Raw genomic sequence first — 18629 nt, forward strand, 5'->3', positions numbered from 1 at the left:
TCCACTTCTTGTGTTTATACCACATTACCAATATTGGCTATATGTTCTGTATGTCATGCTCATGAAAAAGGTTTTCCCACTTCTCTGCACAGACTGTTCCCTATTTGCTGCTCTTGGTTAATCCCTGTGCTGAGTGGCTTTGCTGAAAAAAACAATTATAACATTCAGGACCTTGTGAAAGCTGGGGCAGCATGGCTGCCTCGATCAACATGTTACACGGGAGCTTGGAATGACAAATGGCGGTTAGTCAAGCATGACTAATCAACCTGAGCTGGATCACTCATACATAGCAGCTGGTGCCGCAATTGATTATCAGGGAGAAAAGTGATTACATCATCTACTGCAGAGAAAAACTCACAGGCTAGGAGAAGCACGGAACCTAGCGCTGAAGGAGCCATAGAAGTGACAGAGCTTCATTATCATAATGTTATATCTGTTTTATCAGAAAAACTCAGCAAAGGGATTGACTAATATATGATCCTGCATCAGTGTAGCTACAGCAGTTTCAAGGTATTTTTTCTTCATAATCAAATCAAATGGTAGGTTTCCTTTAAGGGAGTTGGATGTTCTACATATGGACCTAATGGAGCGAAGTCTTCAATTGCCAGTGTCAGACGGTTTAAAGACAAACACCATTCACAAGGAAATGGTAGTACCAGGGGCTTAACGATCGAGGTTGCAGGTTGGTGTGACCGGACCCTTAAGAGGAGAAAGGCTGTCGCCATTGGTATTTGCTCTGAGCTCCCAGCAGACAGCCGCGGGCCCCTGATGCAGCGCATGGCCAGGGAAGGAGAATTTTTATTACTAATAATCATCACCATAATAATAAAAAAAAAAAAAATGTGCTCAGCGTGGGATTTGAACTTCAGACTCTACACTCGACTTGCAACAGAGATGGAGCCTCTATTCACTCGGCTATTGGCCCAGTGGTTATTGATGGGAGGATTTTATGTGACTAAGTCTTTTACTGTTACACAGTGACACAGGCTCTATGCACTGGTGTATAGAGATACATCTTCTCAGAGATTACTGTTGTAATTATTGAGACGACTATTATTATTATCATGAAGACTATTATTATTAATAGTTATAATAATAATCATCTCAATACTAATAATCTCAATACTAATAATCTCAATAATCATCTTAATAATAACAATCTCAATAATAATCTCTAAGAAGATCCCTCTCTATATATCACAACGTAACAGTGAAACTCTTAGTTACATGAAATCCTCTCACTGACATCCTCATAGCCTAGTGGGTAAAGGCTCTAATCTCTATTGCAGAAGGTCTGCGGTTTGAATCCTGGTCTGGGCATAAATGTAATTAATTAATTTAAATAAGAGCTTGTGTCTGGGGAAGCCCTAGGAGACCATATATGGACACATGGATATCTGATCCTGATGACGTGGTCCCTGCTCTCCGCTAACCCGACACTTCTCTCAAAAGGATTCCCTGACCAATGTCTGTAGAAACCATACAGTATAGCAGTTTCTGGCTATGAAAGTATTTACTATGCGGGACACAGAGCTGGGACAACCCCAGCAAGTGCAGGACCTGGAGGGAAAATCCGGGACAATCTCACAGCTGCCCGTGATGCGGGGCAGAGGTATAAAAAACGGGACTGTCCCGTCCAAACCGGGACGGTTGGGAGCTATGAATGTGTATGCATAGCTCCCAACTGTCCCAGATTGGCCGGGACAGTCCCGTTTTTTTCCCTTGCCCCGCGGTCACGGGCAGCTGGTAGATAGTCCGGGATATAATCTCCAGGTCCCACCTAGTAAATACTTTCAAAGCCTGAACCTGCGATACTGAATGGCTTCTACAGACATTGGGCAGGGAATCCTTTTAAGAGATGTGTCAGGTTAGCACAGAGCAAGGACCACATCATCAGGCAGAGATAACCATCTGTCCATATATGGTCTCCACATCTCCTAGGGTTCCCCCAGACACAAGATTCAATTAAATACATTTTTGCCTAGTTTGGGATTCAAACCCAGACCACCTACAGTCCAACTGCCATAGAGACTCCATCCACAAAGCCTCTACCCACTAAGCTATGAGCTCAGTGATAGTTACCAAAAAATCTCAGAGAGACAAAGAGCTATTAACTGCTACTGTCACACTGTGACACAGACTTAATGCACTGATATATAGATAGGGATCTTATTATTGTAATTATTGAGACAATTAATATTATTATAAATGTTATTATTTTCATTATTATGGAGATGATTATTAATAATAGTAAAAATAATAATAATAGTCTTCATAATAATAAAAATTATAATAATTGTCTCAATAATTACAATAATAATATCTGAGAAGATCCCTCTCTATATATCAGTGCATTAAATCTTTGTCACCGTGTAAGATTAGCAGTTAACAGCTCTTAGCCTGTAGCCTAGTGGATAGAGGCTCTGTGTCTTTATGGCACATGGACTGTGTAGGTTCTAGGTTCAAATACTAACTATAACAAATATTAACTAGCATTTTTTAAAATAATATTATTGAGAAGATGATTTTTATTATTATAATATGGTAAAAATTTGGGACATGGCCAGGGAGTAATTTGGGGTGTGGCTTAGGGGGAAATCGCTGCAACATTTTGTCCCTCTTTCCCTTTCAGAAATGTTGGGAGGTATGTGTATGTGTCTGCTGTATGTGTTCATGTGGAAATTGTATGTACTGTGTGTTAATATGCTTGATTTATATTGTATTTTGCATGTATATGTAGGTACATATACAGTAACCAGCACCCTGTAACTTGCATTGTTTAGGGTGCACTCACACATGCCGCTAGCGCACAGGGTTGAGCCTCGGACTGATTGCACGTGCGTTTCCATTGAAGTGCATGTTTCACTGGAAACACATCATATATGATGGGGACAAGACTCACCCCTGTTCACTTGTCCTGTTTTTGTAAATGTGGCGCTAGCAGCACATGTGACAATAGACGCAGCATGTGACCACACCCTTAAAAAGGTTTGGCCCAATCACATGCCTTTCCACTAAAAAGCACATGCTTCGGTGCTTGATCCAGTGTAAACTCATATTAGGCTTAGCCCATCCCTGTTGACTTAGGGCGCGTTCACACGTTGCGTTTTGGCCTGTGTTTTCATTGCTTTTGAAACACAATGCAACAGCTGAGGAGAGGTGATTTGCCCAATTTTGTTAAAATTTTGTTAAAATTTCCGTTTACAAAACACATTGTAAATGCGATGTTAACGCATGCGTTTTGTTAAAGCATGTGTTAACATTGCATTAACAAACGTAAACAGTGAATGAATGAATGAATACACAGGCCAAAACGCAACGTATGAACGTGCCCACACAGTCACATGTGGTGTTTAACACATGCATTTCAAACCACAGCTGAAGAGAGATTAGCATAATTAAATTGATGTTAACATTTACCAAACACTAATGTTAATACAATGTTAACTAATGATTTAACAATATGTTAATGTACGTGATTGTTAACAGATACATTAATGGCTGCTTTTGCTAATATTAATAGCAATTTAATTAGGCAAATCTCTCTTCAGCTCTTTTGACCCTGTTTATAGTCCATTTTTAGTCAGTCCGTTTAGTTTTTCAGTTCATTTAAAACGCATCCATTTTTGTCCGGTTTTAATTAAAATAATTAAGAAAACCAGACAAAAACGGATGGGTTTTCAAAAAAACATGTGTTTTTTAACGATCTCAAAACTTGTGTGCCACCACCCTTAGGCCCCTGCACATGAATGTTGTCTTAGAACATGTTTTTTTCCCCTATAAGGGCGCTGTCACACGTTGCGTTTGCAAACGCAGACGCAGACCAAACCGCGCCCACCGGGCGGTCCGCGGTCCAATCGCGTCGGCGTTTTCAATAGAAACATAGAGAAACGCCGATGCGATTGGACCGCGGACCGCCCGGTGGGCGCGGTTTGGTCTGCGTCTGCAAACGCAACGTGTGACAGCGCCCTAACTAGCACACGTCCCTATTTACGATTGGTGTTTTTAACTGAGGCTGGTGCCACACGCACCGCTTTGTCTGTGTTTGAAAACGCAGGCAAAGCCTCGCCTACCGGGGCGGGCCACGGCCCGATCGGGAACGTGCCGCCAGTGTTTTGCAATAATTTAATGCAAAACAGCAGCGGCTTGTTCCCGATCGCAGGCATTTCCATGGAAACGCCGATGCGATGCGGCCGCGGCCCGTCCCGGTAGGCGAGGCTTTGTCTGCGCTTGCGTTTTCAAACGCAGACAAAGCGGTGCGTGTGGCACCAGCCTTAGGCCGCCCACACACAGTGCATTTTGATTTCGCTTTGAGACATTCCAACGGCTTCCGCCATGATCACATGTTGACGTAACATTGTTTTTCCATCACATTTGGCACAATGAAAACTTAATGGAGTTGTCCATTTTCAGCAAATATTTGATATTGTTTGTGTGAAGTTATACAATTTTTCAATCTACTGTCTGTATCAATTCCTCACAGTTTTCTAGACCTCTGCTTGCTGTCATTCTATAGGAAGGTTCTATGTTTACCTCCAGTGGATAGAAATCTGTCCATATGATGTGATGTAGATGCAGGTGCACAAACTGTTATCATCACACAGCTCCTATTACTCTCTGTGATAATAACGGCTCATGAACCTGCATGTCCTCACATCACAATGAACAGATTTCTATTCACTTCAATTATAATCGCTGAGGAATTGATATAGAAAATATATTGGCAAATTGGATAACTTTTCTTAAACAAACAATAAAAATGATTTGCTAAAAGTGGATGACCCCTTTAATGTTACATCAGCATGTGATCACAGATGAAGCCATTGGATTGCATCTCGAAATGCACCTTGTGAACGCAGCCATATTGTTGTTCAGGTTTTGTCCTGATCCCAAGGCGAGTCTAGTTACGCCACTGGGTAGTACCCAGCTACTATATACTCCAAAACTTATGGAAAATAAAATTACTTACTATTAGTTACTTACCATTCTTATCAGCTCTACGGAAGATCTGGAAAGAAGCAAAGATATGTACATCAAACTCAATGAAAGATGCTTATGATCATATAATTTACATTATCTAGAGTTTTACTATATGATACTGCATTTGATTGTTACTGTTGTATACCTCAGGGGGGATATCAGATGAACACTTACTATGAAATTAGTCCATCTCGCATCACACAGCGTGTTCTGTCTGTAACGTCCAGCTCGAACGCTGCCAACCGGAACTGAAATGACATGCTGAGTTCATACTGTGTTCAGTCCGGATGGTGCAGCCAGCACATGCTGCGAGTGTGATGCGAGTTGGACGCATCACACTTGCGCGTCTTGGGGACCCAAGTATCCTATTATATAAGCATAGAATGGGTTACATTTTTTTGTTCAGCCCCTCTTCCTTTGTCAGCAGGAGAGGGATTGAACAACTGCAACGGGCAGTACACATGATGATATTCTGGATACATGCCTATGCTATCAAATACATGTTATGCGTGTCATCAAATTTCCAGGAAGCGCTTGTATTACCATTGAGCTGGCAATTCAGTTGCATCTCCACTGTGCTCTGCCTCATTATTTCCTTTTGAGGGGGACCTACACAGAGAGTTTTGTAATTGTAAGTCTTGGGTCTGATTTCCCTTTCTTCCTGCAAAGCAGCTTATGGGGCACATTTTCTTACAGTGCTGCTGGAGTTCAACAAAAGTGCATTGTCCGACGATAATGCACTGTGCAGCGATTTACTAAGATTGTGTGCCCGATATCGTGCATGTGTCGCTTCCCCGCTCAGGTCCGACAGAGTTCACCATCTTTTTAGTGGTGCATCTAAGTGCTTGGGCTTGCAGCACAAGTTGAAAGTTAAATCCTGCGCCAAGTCTGAATCAGCCAGACAGTCCGACGGCACGGCCCTAATTTGTGTCGCATGAAAGCCAGGGCAGCTGCGCCACAAAAGGATCGCATGCGCCAACATCCTGTCCATATATGGTATTTCTAAAGCTCTGAAAGCTTCCTTTGACTCCATGGGAGTGATGCATCATTGTTTTGTCTATATCTGGCAGTTTTTTGGCACAGTTCTGTAGCTAATGTTGTTTTGTAACTTTCCATTGCGCCAAATGATTAAAGGACAGTGCAAAGTCACTTTGACAAAGACCCTGCCTGCACCAAATTCATTATTTGCATAGACTAGTTTTCACAATAGGACCAAATTCATGAATTGCAACTTTCCATTAAGGCGCAAATTCACGCCAGTCCCTGGTCTATGAACTTTTGATATTAATTTGCAACTTTTTATGTGACTGTCGCAAATAACTCACATAACATAAGAACACTGACAGCAGATTGGTCAAGGGCCAAAAGCCACCTTAACTGGTTAATGACCAAGTTCAAAATAGATCGTCCTAATTAGCTCCCCCTAGCTGCATTTGGATCACACTGGAACTGTCATATTGTAAAGGGTATAAAAAATTAATTAGAAATTTTAGTACTTCCACACACAAAAGATTGTATTATATTTTACCCTATAATAGTACCAATCAATGTCATTGACGACGATACGCGTGGGAATCTTCCCGCCAGCGCCCTCCGATACGGTCTGCCTGTATGCCAGTCCTATCAGCACTTTGTAGCTGCACCTTTAGGGAAGTCATGGGTATTTACTTTGCAACGTGTTAACTCTTGGATACCTTACATCATTTATATGGCTGGTACACTTGTATTGGTTATTGGATTAGGAATTTTCTGGGCATAGTGCAATAACTACTTTCTAACTATATTTTGGACATTGTTATTATAGACATCAAAAGGCTAGGACTTGGATACATTCTTTATACATTGTTACCATAGTCGTTTTAAAGTCGGGACTTGGATGTGTTTTCTCAACACTTGTTTGACATAGTAGGTCACCCCTCTGCAGTTATTGTATATTACATTTTTAAAATGGTTTTAAATCTATGCTTTTGTGTTCGTTTGGTCTCTTAATAAAATTGGTCAATTTATTCATACTAAATAGATTATTGTTGAGACATTTTGTGCTTTTCTTTTTTTTTTCTTTGCAAGTGATTCATATTTGTAATTAGCACAGGCTTTTTCTTTGAATTACAGGCTGTGCTTGTCAGAATTTTTTGCCTATAGTACCAATCAAGCCATTACCTTTTCCTGCAATAAACATGCCCTAATAATCCTCTTTTGATTTAGGAATAAAAAAAAAGTTATAGCTCTCAGAATATGGCGACACAATGGCAAATGTGGTTTCATTAGAAAGATGTTACTTCTTTAGCAAATAAAATCTTAAGAAAACTGTACATGTTTGTGTCTCCTTAAACGTACTAACCTAGAATAATTTTAACATGTTTATTATATGTACAGTGAAAAGTTTTAATTAAAACACAAATGGCAAAATGGCTGTTTTATTCTGGTCTGGTTTATTCCCTCATATGCTCAGATAAGTAAATAAATAAATAGGTATGTCTTTCGGAATTTGAGCATAGAAAAACGTAAAAAGGTTTTGTTTCTGGAAGGCAATTTAAATCTAACAGCAGCAGAACAATAACAGACATAGAACATATGGTGGAAAGTTGTTCCAGATTAAACCACTGTCTCTGTCTGGAGAAAACAAAGTTTAATCACCAGAGAATAGCCTGTGGAATAGCCTGCTTATGTTACATAGAATTATTTTCCCCTAAATCCCTTCCTCATCCAATCCCTTCCCTTCTTTGGTTGAACTTGATGGACATGTGTCTTTATTCAAACATATTAACTATGATACTATGAAGTGCATGACCAAACACTCAGATTGTCACTCTGCAGCCTATGAACATCCGTCATAGACATTCTACATAGACTATATTAGACTACAGAGCTTGGTGCCATCTGCAAAAATAGACACAGTTCTATCAATTCCTACCTCTATGTCTTTAATAATAAACAGTAAGGGGTTAAGCACGGAACCCTCGGGTACACCCCTTATAACTGGTGACCATTCTGAGTAGGAATCTTTGACCACAACATTCTGGATACGATCCTTCAGCCAGTTTTCAATTCAATTACAAATAATTCCTTCCAAACCAATAGACCTTATTTTACCCATCAGGCATCTATGAGGTATGGTGTCAAATGCCTTTGCAAAGTCTAAGAACACAATATCCACAGCAGCTCCTCCTGACAACTTCTATTCTTAGTAAACCCATGCTGGCGGTCACTTATTATACTACTTGAGGTCACATACTCCTGTATGTGGTCTTTTAGTAACCCTCCAATATTTTCCCCACAATTGAAGTTAATCTTAGAGGCCTGGTGAGGTTCTAGAGCCTTTTTAAAATTTGGTACAACATTCTCCTTGCGCATGTCACAAGAAATCTCTGACGATATTAGACATCGGCATAGTAAGAACTCTGGGGTGTAACCCACCGACCACTTTATTAGGTACCCTTGTCCAACTGCTCATTAACACTTAATTTCTAATCAGCCAATCACATGGCGGCAACTCAGTGCATTTAGGCATGTAGACATGGTCAAGACAATCTCCTGCAGTTTAAACCGAGCATCAGTATGGGGAAGAAAGGTGATTTGAGTGCCTTTGAACGTGGCATGGTTGTTGGTGCCAGAAGGGCTGGTCTGAGTATTTCAGAAACTGCTGATCTACTGGGATTTTCACGCACAGCCATCTCTAGGGTTTACAGAGAATGGTCCGAAAAGGAAAAAACATCCAGTGAGCGGCAGTTCTGTGGGCGGAAATGCCTTGTTGATGCCAGAGGTCAGAGGAGAATGGGCAGACTGGTTCGAGCTGATAGAAAGGCAACAGTGACTCAAATCGCCACCTGTTACAACCAAGGTAGGCAGAAGAGCATCTCTGAATGCACAGTACGTCAAACTTTGAGGCAGATGGGCTACAGCAGCAGAAGACCACACCGGGTGCCACTCCTTTCAGCTAAGAACAGGAAACTGAGGCTACAATTTGCACAAGCTTATCGAAATTGGACAGCAGAAGATTGGAAAAACGTTGCCTGGTCTGATGAGTCTCGATTTCTGCTGCGACATTCGGATGGTAGGGTCAGAATTTGCCGTCAACAACATGAAAGCATGGATCCATCCTGCCTTGTATCAACGGTTCAGGCTGGTGGCGGTGGTGTCATGGTGTGGGGAATATTTTCTTGGCACTCTTTGGGCCCCTTGGTACCAATTGAGCATAGTTGCAACGCCACAGCCTACCTGAGTATTGTTTCTGACCATGTCCATCCCTTTATGACCACAATGTACCCAACATCTGATGGCTACTTTCAGCAGGATAATGCGCCATGTCATAAAGCTGGAATAATCTCAGACTGGTTTCTTGAACATGACAATGAGTTCACTGTACTCAAATGGCCTCCACAGTCACCAGATCTCAATCCAATTGAGCATCTTTGGGATGTGGTGGAACGGGAGATTCGCATCATGGATGTGCAGCCGACAAATCTGCGGCAACTGTGTGCCGCCATCATGTCAATATGGACCAAAATCTCTGAGGAATGCTTCCAGCACCTTGTTGAATCTATGCCATGAAGAATTGAGGCAGTTCTGAAGGCAAAAGGAGGTCCAACCCGTTACTAGCATGGTGTACCTAATAAAGTGGCCGTAACACACACACACTCATACTGTGATGCTATTCCTATGTAGGCGTTTTATGGTGTAGGTGGACATGTTTTAATATATCTTTTTTTTGGTGGTGTAGTAGATTCCTGTATGATGCAGAGTTCCAGTTCTACGGCCTCCTTGGCTTGCTCCATACTAGATCTCTGTACAAGCAGTAACACCGATTCCGTGTCCTTATTGGCTGAGCCGTTTGTGCTTGTTGACGCGAGTGCCCTTAATGCCCTCACAGCTAGGAAGTCCTGCCCACTTCAGGAAAAGCTGAGTATTACAGATATCTAATAGAGATATATAGATAATATCTTTTATCTAAGGATAGGAAGAAGCTTTAGGAGCATGATACAGGTGTCGTTAAAATTGTTGTCAAAGGCTCTCTCCAGCTTTGCTAAAACAATTTTTTGTTAAGTACCTTTAACCCATTCCCGCCGCAGCCCTTTTTCATTTTTGCGGTTTCATTTTTCACTCCCCACTTTCAAAAATCTGTAACTTTTTTATTTTTCCATGTACAGAGCTGTGTGACGGCTTAATTTTTGTGTAACAAATTACACTTCAAAATGGTTTAAAATTTAATATTCCATGCCGTGTACTGGAAAGCAGGAAAAAAAATCCAAATGCAGTGAAATTGGTAAAAAAAAACGCATTTGTGCCATATTCTTGTGGGCTTGGATTTTACGGATTTCACTGTACGCCCCAAATGACAGGTCTACTTTATTCTTTGGGTCGGTACAATTACGGGGATAACAAATTTATATTGGTTTTCTAATGTTTTCATACATTTAAAAAAATTAAAACCTCCTGTACAAAAATTTTTTGGGGGGATTTTGCCATCTTCTGGCGCTAATAACTTTTTTATACTTTGGTGTATGGAGCTGTGGGTGGTGCGGATTTTGATGATATTTACAATGTTATCATTTTTAGGACTGTACAACCTTTTGATCACTTTTTATAGAATTTTTTATTTTTTTAAAAATGGCAACAAAAGTGCCATTTTCGACTATGGGCACGATTTTCCGTTGTGGGGTTAAACGCAGTGAAAAACCGTTATCATATTTTGATATATCGGGCATTTTCGGACGCAGCGATACCTAATGTGTTTATGATTTTTACTGTTTATTTATATTTATATCAGTTCTAGGGAAAGGGGGTGATTTGAATTTTTAAGTTTATTTATTATAATTTAAAGCTTTTTTTTTTTTTTTACTATTTTTCAGACTCCCTAGGGTACTTTAACTACAGTATGGCAGTATATGGGGATTTTACTCCTCATACATTACAATGTGCTGATAGCACATTGTAATGAATGGGTTAAGCCGAAGTAACTTCGGGTCTTCGTGAGACCCAGGGCTACCATGGTAACGGTTCGCTGCTCCCGCTTTGTCGGCGGTGATCAGCAGCAATATGCAGCAAAGACTCATCGGCTATGGAGAGGGCTCAGCCCGCGTACTATTACGTCACATGTTGGTAAGGGGTTATTTGATTACTAGATTCAGTTTTCTTTTTATTTTCATTTGTGTTTCTTGGGAGAAGACTTTCTGTTTGGGTGAATTAGCTGGCTTTTTTCACAGCATCAATGATGATTTTGTTTGGATGCTTTTTTTTATTTAGATCTCTTCTCTAGAATGAGACACTGGTGGTTATATGTGTGCGTGTCGGAGCAATTTCTTCTCAATCGTCTAAATTGGCTATAGGGAATATTTCAAAGCCACTTTTTGTGGTGATTACTCCTATAGTCTAAATAGCTGTTATCTCCACGTTTTTGAAGAATGTCTCAGTAGTGAATTTATTGTTATTGTGACCTAATATAAGATCCAAAAATTCAACTTGTTTTTTGCTATGATTAAGGTTAAAACTGAGCCCCCAGTCGTTTTTATTAATATTATTACAAAATTCTTGCAGGGAGGTGATGTCACCATGCCAGACAATGAACAGGTCATCAATGTACCTCTAGTATAGTTTCAGTTTGCCTACATGTATGTTTTCAGGTGTGATAAAGATATTCTCAAACACTTGCATAAACAAGTTGGCATAGGACGGAGCTACTTTAGTCCCCATGGCCGTTCCTTTTCTTTGATGAAAAGTGTGTTTACCATGGGTAAAGTAGTTATTATTAAGAATAAAAGCAAGGCTATCTAGTAGGAATTGTTGTTGGATATGTTGAATATTCGGGTCTTCCTGAAGGATGATCTCGATGCATGCAAGGCCAATTGTACGTTCAATATTAGTATATAATGCTGTAAAGTTCAGGGTAGCTAATATAAAATCTTTTTCCCATCTCATTTCGTACAGAATATTGATCAACTGGGAGGAGTCCCTCAGGTAGCTGTTCATCTTGGTTACATTCTTCTTTAGGAAGAGGTCTGTCACGGGTGCCTCTCTGACCTCCCTCCCGGGTCGCAGGGGCACCCGTGCCGCACTTCACGGCTGCCCAGGTCCCCCGGCTTCTTACTTACCCCGTCCCGTTCCCACGCCGACTCCGGCAGCACGGCGCGCGCGTCCCCACCTCCTAGGGCGCACGCGCGCCACCTTCTGCAAATTTAAAGGGCCAGCGCACCACTAATTGGCGCTGGCCATTTTCACTAAAACTACTTAAGCCTGCCTCTTCCTGTATCTCTTGCCGGATCTTTGTGCCTCACAGCCTGAGAGAAAGCTTTACTGCGATTAGCCTGCGTTACTGTGTCCCTGTGTTACCTGATCTCCTCGGTGTTCCCGTGTACTAGTGATCCTCCGTGCTGCTGTCCTGTGTGTTGTGTTCCCGTACCCCTCTGCTTGAACCCCCTGTTGCTGACCCCGGATTGGACTCTGACGTTGCATCTCTGCCGCCTGCCCTGACCCTGTGCCTGGACCACGAGATTGATTGCCGTTCTTGTACCTCAACCTTGGCCGCCACTGCAGACAAGTCCTGCCTGAGGAACGACCTGGCGGTACCACGCTGCAGCTTGTCTCACCCGCTTTGCGGCAGGCTCCGGTGAACCACTTAAGACTCCGGTCCGGTAGTGGCTTGTGTCATCGTCTGCAGTGGTCCAGTGGATCCACAACCCGCTAGCCTGACAAGGTCTAGGAAGTGTGATAGGTTGCTTGTTAGACAATCGGTGCTTAAGATGATGGGACACTCAGGGGGAGATGTGAGGCTTTTATGGATTTGGGGTAAGTAGCAAAAATATGGTTTACTGGGATTTTCTATATTCTTTTTTGTGAGGAGACCAAGTCTTGCATGTTTTTTAATAAATTCTCGGTATTTTTTCTCTACTTCTAGTTCATAATCAGCAAAATCTGGGATCATGGTACCGCCCCCTTTGTCAGCTGATCTAAAAACAATATCCATGTTCTGGGATAACTGTTTGATGGCTATGGTTTCTTTCCTGGATAAATTGGTAGTGTGGGGTTGCCTTTTATTTTTCTTAGTACAGGCAGTCCCTGGGTTACATACAAGATAGGTTCTGTAGGTTTGTTCTTAAGTTGAGTTTGTATGCAAGTTGAACTGTATACTTTATTATTGTAACCCCAGTAAAAAAAATTTTGGCCTCTGTGACAATTGGATTTAAAAAATGTTGGATTGTCATAAGAACCAGAATAAACAATAAAGCTTAATTACAGGCACCATTGATAACTGTTAAAGCTGTTTATTGTAGCCTAGGACTAAAGTACAGTAAATTAACAAAATCCAGAGGTCAGTTTGTAACTAGGGGTCGTCTGTAAGTCAGGTGTTCTTAAGTAGGGGACCGCTTGTACTATGAAATTTTGGATTTCTCTTTTTGATTTTATTTAGTTCTTGAAGGTCATTGAGTACCAGATCATGAAAGCTTTTGATAAAGTGGCTTTGATTTTGAATGGGATAGAAAGTACTAGATGTATATATGGATCCATTGTGGTATTTTGTTCCATTATATTTGGTGGTTTATTTTGCTGAATGGCACTGTCTTTTTATTGTATGTTTTTGTATGAATTTTTGTAGATCCAGAAATGTGTCAAAGCTATTCATATGATTAGTGGGGCAGAAAGAGAGTCCTTTTTCCAGAAGTGAAGTTTAATAAGGGTTTAGGTGGTAAGAGGAGAGGTTAAAAACTTTTTTTTTTTTTAATTCTTTTTATTAAGATTTTAAAAACTTTTATTGATTGCTGTGGGTTTCCTACTCTGTGGATGTTTTCTTTCCCCTTTTTGATTCCCTTTTTCCTCTTCTTCTAGTTTTCTTTTTGAGCTGGCGAAGTACGTACTGATTGGTTTCATTGGTGTCAGGGTTTTTAGTCTGGTGTATTTCTTGGGCATAGTTCCTTAAAAAATCCTTTTCTTGTGTAATAGTAGTAGGGGTATCTTTTATTCTAATTATGTCATGATTAGAGAGAAATGGTACTGATACTAGGGCCACTAAAAGAGTGGTCTAGGATAACCGAACTGTCGGTGGGGTGGATTGTGATATTTGGTAATGGTTCTATGTCATTCTGCGTGCTTCTAATTCAAGGGGAGAGTGTTTGTGATAGGGTATAACTGATGTAGAGGGCAGCATTGCATTGTTTATTAAATTCTGCATTTCTTTGTCTGATTTGTTTAATTTTTGTAAGAAGATCCTGGTGTTTTTGTCTGTAATCCAGTGATGAGTGGTTGGAGATATGTCTGGGATTACCCGTGCTATCCCCTGATCTGGTATGAGGAGGGCTCTCATCCCTGTGTGGGGGAGTGCTGTTAGTGTTGGGAGTTGGTGTCTGGTCTCCAGTGGTTCTGTTCGTAATGGCAGTAGGAGGGTGATGTGCATCTCCCATGGTTAGTGGTGTGAGGTCTGTTGTATTTTTTGGGGGGCCCGCATTGTTTTTATTGTACTTGGTAGAGGGCTCTTTGTATTGTTGTCTTCGGTTCCCCAAGAAGAACGATCTGCTGTAATTGTGTTGTTTTGGAAGATGGTTCCCATTTGTCTCCTTGGTGGGCTCTATTTGTATATTTGTTCTGATGTTATGCCCTAGTGGTGGTTTGGGTTTTGCTCTTTAGGTTTCTCCTTTTCTATCCGTCCTGTCCGTATTGAGTTTATTGGGTTTTTTTTAGAGATAACATTTAGTTAGATTTTTCTATTCTACTGGCTATGTTATGATAGAGGTTGGAGAAGTGTGTGTGGGTTTCATTTGTGTCCTGAGTGAAAGGTAAGCGCAAGTTTGAGTAGGCTAAATTAACCTGTACAGTCCCATCCCAAGCCAAATGACGAGGCAGCGGCGTCCTCGCCGTGACAGATCCACATTGGTGCATTATGCAGCCCATACAACATCTGGGGCGTTAGGATCATTTTTATCAGATTACTTTGACCAATAGCTCCAGGTGCAACGTACACCACAGTACTGTCCTGGTAACTCACTGTCCTGTTATATTTCTTTCCTGTAGATTAGAAAAGACCTGTGTGATGCAGCGGTAACATCGTCGATTTATCCCAATTTATGTGCAGCCCGGAATATCTTCCAAACTCTGAGCTTATATCCATTACTTTCGATAACGAATTCTGTACCCTAGATAAAAACAATGAGACATCGTCTGCATACAACGCCACCTTTTCTTCCCCTTTCACTATACTAAAATTATGTCACCTCCAGGTTCTGTCTAATAACGCACGCCAAAGGCTCAATCACCAGAGCAAACAATAATGGTGATAGCAGGTAGTCCTGCCTTGTTCCCCTCTGTAGCGAAAATGTATCAGACACTGCCCCATTAACTCTCACTATGGCTATTGGCGCTCTATACAACAGTTTCACCCAAGCTCCCTTAGCACTGCCCATAAATACCCCATTCCATGCTATTGAATGCTTTCCTGGCATCTAATGATACCACTGCAGCCTCTTCTCTCCCTTCCAATTCAGCCTGCATATCAATGTACAGTGGTCTTAAAGGACACCTGTCATCAGGTCTGTGTCACTTGTCCTGTCACCACTACCTGTTGGAGCAGCTCACAAGGATCCCATCACAGCCTTTATCTAGTTATTTCATACATTAATCATTCCAAAATCATATGTTCTTTATTATGTAAATGCAGCTGGTCACATGGTCAGAGGCAGTGATGTCACTCCTGTTACCCCTCCCCTCTCCTCCCCCTGCTCATGTCTGTGTTTAATGTATAGTAAAGCATTGCTGGTGTGTGTGCTGCATCTGCTGACATGCTGTATCCTCCTAATACACAGAGACACAGACATCAGCTACACAAGTACACTATTATACAGGCTGTCAGTCATGCACTAGGGGGTGTGGCTGTACCTCCCACTCAAGAATAAGCTGGACAGCTTGAATATGCTAATGACCCATTGGACATTTCACAGGTCATTGCTTAGGTTTACAGGCATGTAGAGGTACAATGAAGGGATAGAGGCAATGCTTTCTAATGGCAGTTTATGAAAATCTATTTAGTTTAGGGGGGTAATTTTGCCTGGCGGGTTCTCTTTAAGTTAATTGCACTTTATTTAGAGGGGATAAAACCTGTCTGGTCCCCATGCCCTACAGATCTCACCACTAAATCCAGCCTAATAGCCAGTGCTCTAGCCTTAATACTTATTTCAGATAAGTAACAATATCAGCCTATACGACTCGTAATTGTGCATCTCTCCCCTCCTTTGGTATTAAACCAAAAACAGAGAGTGTGGGTCCCCTTAGAAATAACACGGGGGTCATGGTGGAAGGAGATGAGGAAAGGGCCAATCTACTGAATGTCGCCTTTTCAACTGTTTTTACCCAGGAAAATCCCCTGGTGGAAGACACAGTGAGGAATAATGTAAATTCTTTTTGGAATGTCAACAGTTTAACCCAATTGTAGTAGAAGGTCTCTATTGCTGGAGACCCGTTGAACTGCCCCTTTAGATCTTTAGGAAAGACCCGGCGCACTGTGTTCCAAGAATAGGTTTATTTCTCCAATAAAACCATAAATTAACAATAAAAAATATATAAATTTTGGTAAAAACAAGACGCGTTTCGGATCCGGAACGGATCCTTCCTCAGTTGTGTTACATAGTCGGTTTGCAGGCAAACATTATATGCATGTTTTTTGGCGCGTTCCCGGTACCTGGGCGGGAAGCGCTGTGCAGGAAAAGGAATGGATGACAGATGTCATCAATTTTGACAGTTAAAGAATATGCATATACAACAAATGAAAAAGCATGAAAATGCATATAAAGAACTTGCCAAAAAACATGCTGGAGTATCTCACTGTGCACAACCTTATAACCCAGCATCAGCATGGGTTTATGTGAGATCGGTCCTGTCAGACTAATCTTATTGGTTTCTACGAGGAGGTAAGTTCAAGACTGGATCTGGGGGACGCTGTGGATGTTGTATATCTGGTCTTTTCAAAGACATTTGACACCGTTCCGCATAAAATGTTGGTATATAAAATGAGACTGCTGGGAATAGGGGAAAATCTGTGTATTTGGGTAAGTAATTGATAGTGATAGAAAACAGAGGGTCGTCATTAATGGCACATTCTCAAATTGGGTTGACGTTACCAGTGGAGTGCCACAGGGGTCAGTATTGGGGCCACTTCTTTTTAATATTTTTATTAATGACCTTGTAGTTGGTTTACACAGTCAAATTTCAATATTTGCAGAAGATACTAAGCTATGTAAAGTAATAAATACTGAGGTCGATGGTTTAGCATTACAGGGGGATTTGTGGAAGCTCGAGGAGTGGGCAGAGAAATGGTTGATGAGGTTTAATGTAGATAAATGTAAAGTTATGCACTTGGCCATGGAAACAAAAAGTATAATTATGTTCTAAACAGTCAATTACTTGGTAAAACTGGAGCTGAAAAGGACTTGGGGGTATTGGTGGATGGTAAACTTAATTTTAGTGACCAGAGCCAGGCGGCTGCTGCTAAAGCAAATAAAATTATGGGATGTATCAAGAGAGGAATAGATTCTCATGATAAAGACATAGTTTTGCCCTTATACAAATCGCTGGTCAGACCACACATGGAATATTGTGTACAGTTTTGGGCACCAGCGTATAAAAAGGATATACTAGAGCTGGAACGGGTGCAGAAGAGAGCAACCAAGATTATTAGGGGAATGGGGGGGATTAGAATACACTGACAGATTACAACATTTGGGATTATTCAGTTTAGTAAAAAGACGACTGAGGGGAGACCTCATTACAATGTACAAATACCTGAACGGACAGTACAAGGATCTCTCCAAAGATCTTTTTATACCTAGGCCTGTGACCAGGACAAGGGGGCACCCTCTGCCCCTAGAGGAGAGGCGATTTTACCAATTACATAGACAAAGGTTCTTTACTGTAAGAGCAGTGAGACTGTGGAACTCTCTGCCGCAGGAGGTTGTTATGGCGGACTCTATGTACATGTTCAAGAGAGGCCTGGATGCCTTTCTGGAGAGAAAAAAATCACGGGTTATGGGGATAAAACATTTATTTAATTCTTAAAGGTTGGACTTGATGGACTTGTGTCTTTTCTTTTCCAGCCTTATATACTAGGATACTACCAACACCTAATAACAAGATGCCGGCAAACTCCCCGTTTCAAAGGACATTTTCAGTGTTTCCCACCACTTGGGCAATAAGACCTCACCCATTTCTTTATATACCTCACTAAGTAGCTTATTTAATTCTTAACCCCTTCCCGCCGCAGCCCTTTTTCGTTTTTGCGTTTTCATTTTTCACTCCCCACATTCAAATATCTAACTTTTTTATTTTTCCATGTACAGAGCTGTGTGACTGCTTAATTTTTGCCTAACAAATGACACTTCAAAATGGTGGTATTTAATATTCCATGCCGTGTACTGGGAAGCGGGAAAAAATTTTCAAATGCAGTGAAATTGGTAAAAAAACGCATTTGTGCCGTATTCTTGTGGGCTTGAATTTTACGGATTTCACTATGCGCCCCAAATAACATGTCTACTTTATTCTTTGGGTCGGTACGATTACGGGGATAACAAATTTATATAGGCTTTATAATGTTTTCATACATTTAAAAAAATTAAAACCTCCTGTACAAAATTTTTTGGGGGATTTTGCCATCTTCTGGCGCTAATAACTTTTTC

The 18629-nt window shown here is 41.1% G+C and overlaps 1 protein-coding gene across 2 annotated transcripts in view; it reads right to left on the reverse strand.

The window, feature by feature from the left end:
- Positions 1–18629, reverse strand: part of NECAB2 (N-terminal EF-hand calcium binding protein 2) — a 535939-nt gene that overhangs the window by 508033 nt on the left and 9277 nt on the right. For both annotated transcript variants that reach the window (XM_072117736.1, XM_072117738.1), the window contains exon 2: positions 4984–5008. In XM_072117736.1, coding sequence (XP_071973837.1) covers positions 4984–5008 — 25 coding nt within the window. The remainder of the gene's footprint in view (positions 1–4983; positions 5009–18629) is intronic.

The sequence above is a fragment of the Engystomops pustulosus genome, chromosome 7 (assembly GCF_040894005.1).
Source record: "Engystomops pustulosus chromosome 7, aEngPut4.maternal, whole genome shotgun sequence".
Lineage (NCBI taxonomy): Eukaryota > Metazoa > Chordata > Amphibia > Anura > Leptodactylidae > Engystomops > Engystomops pustulosus.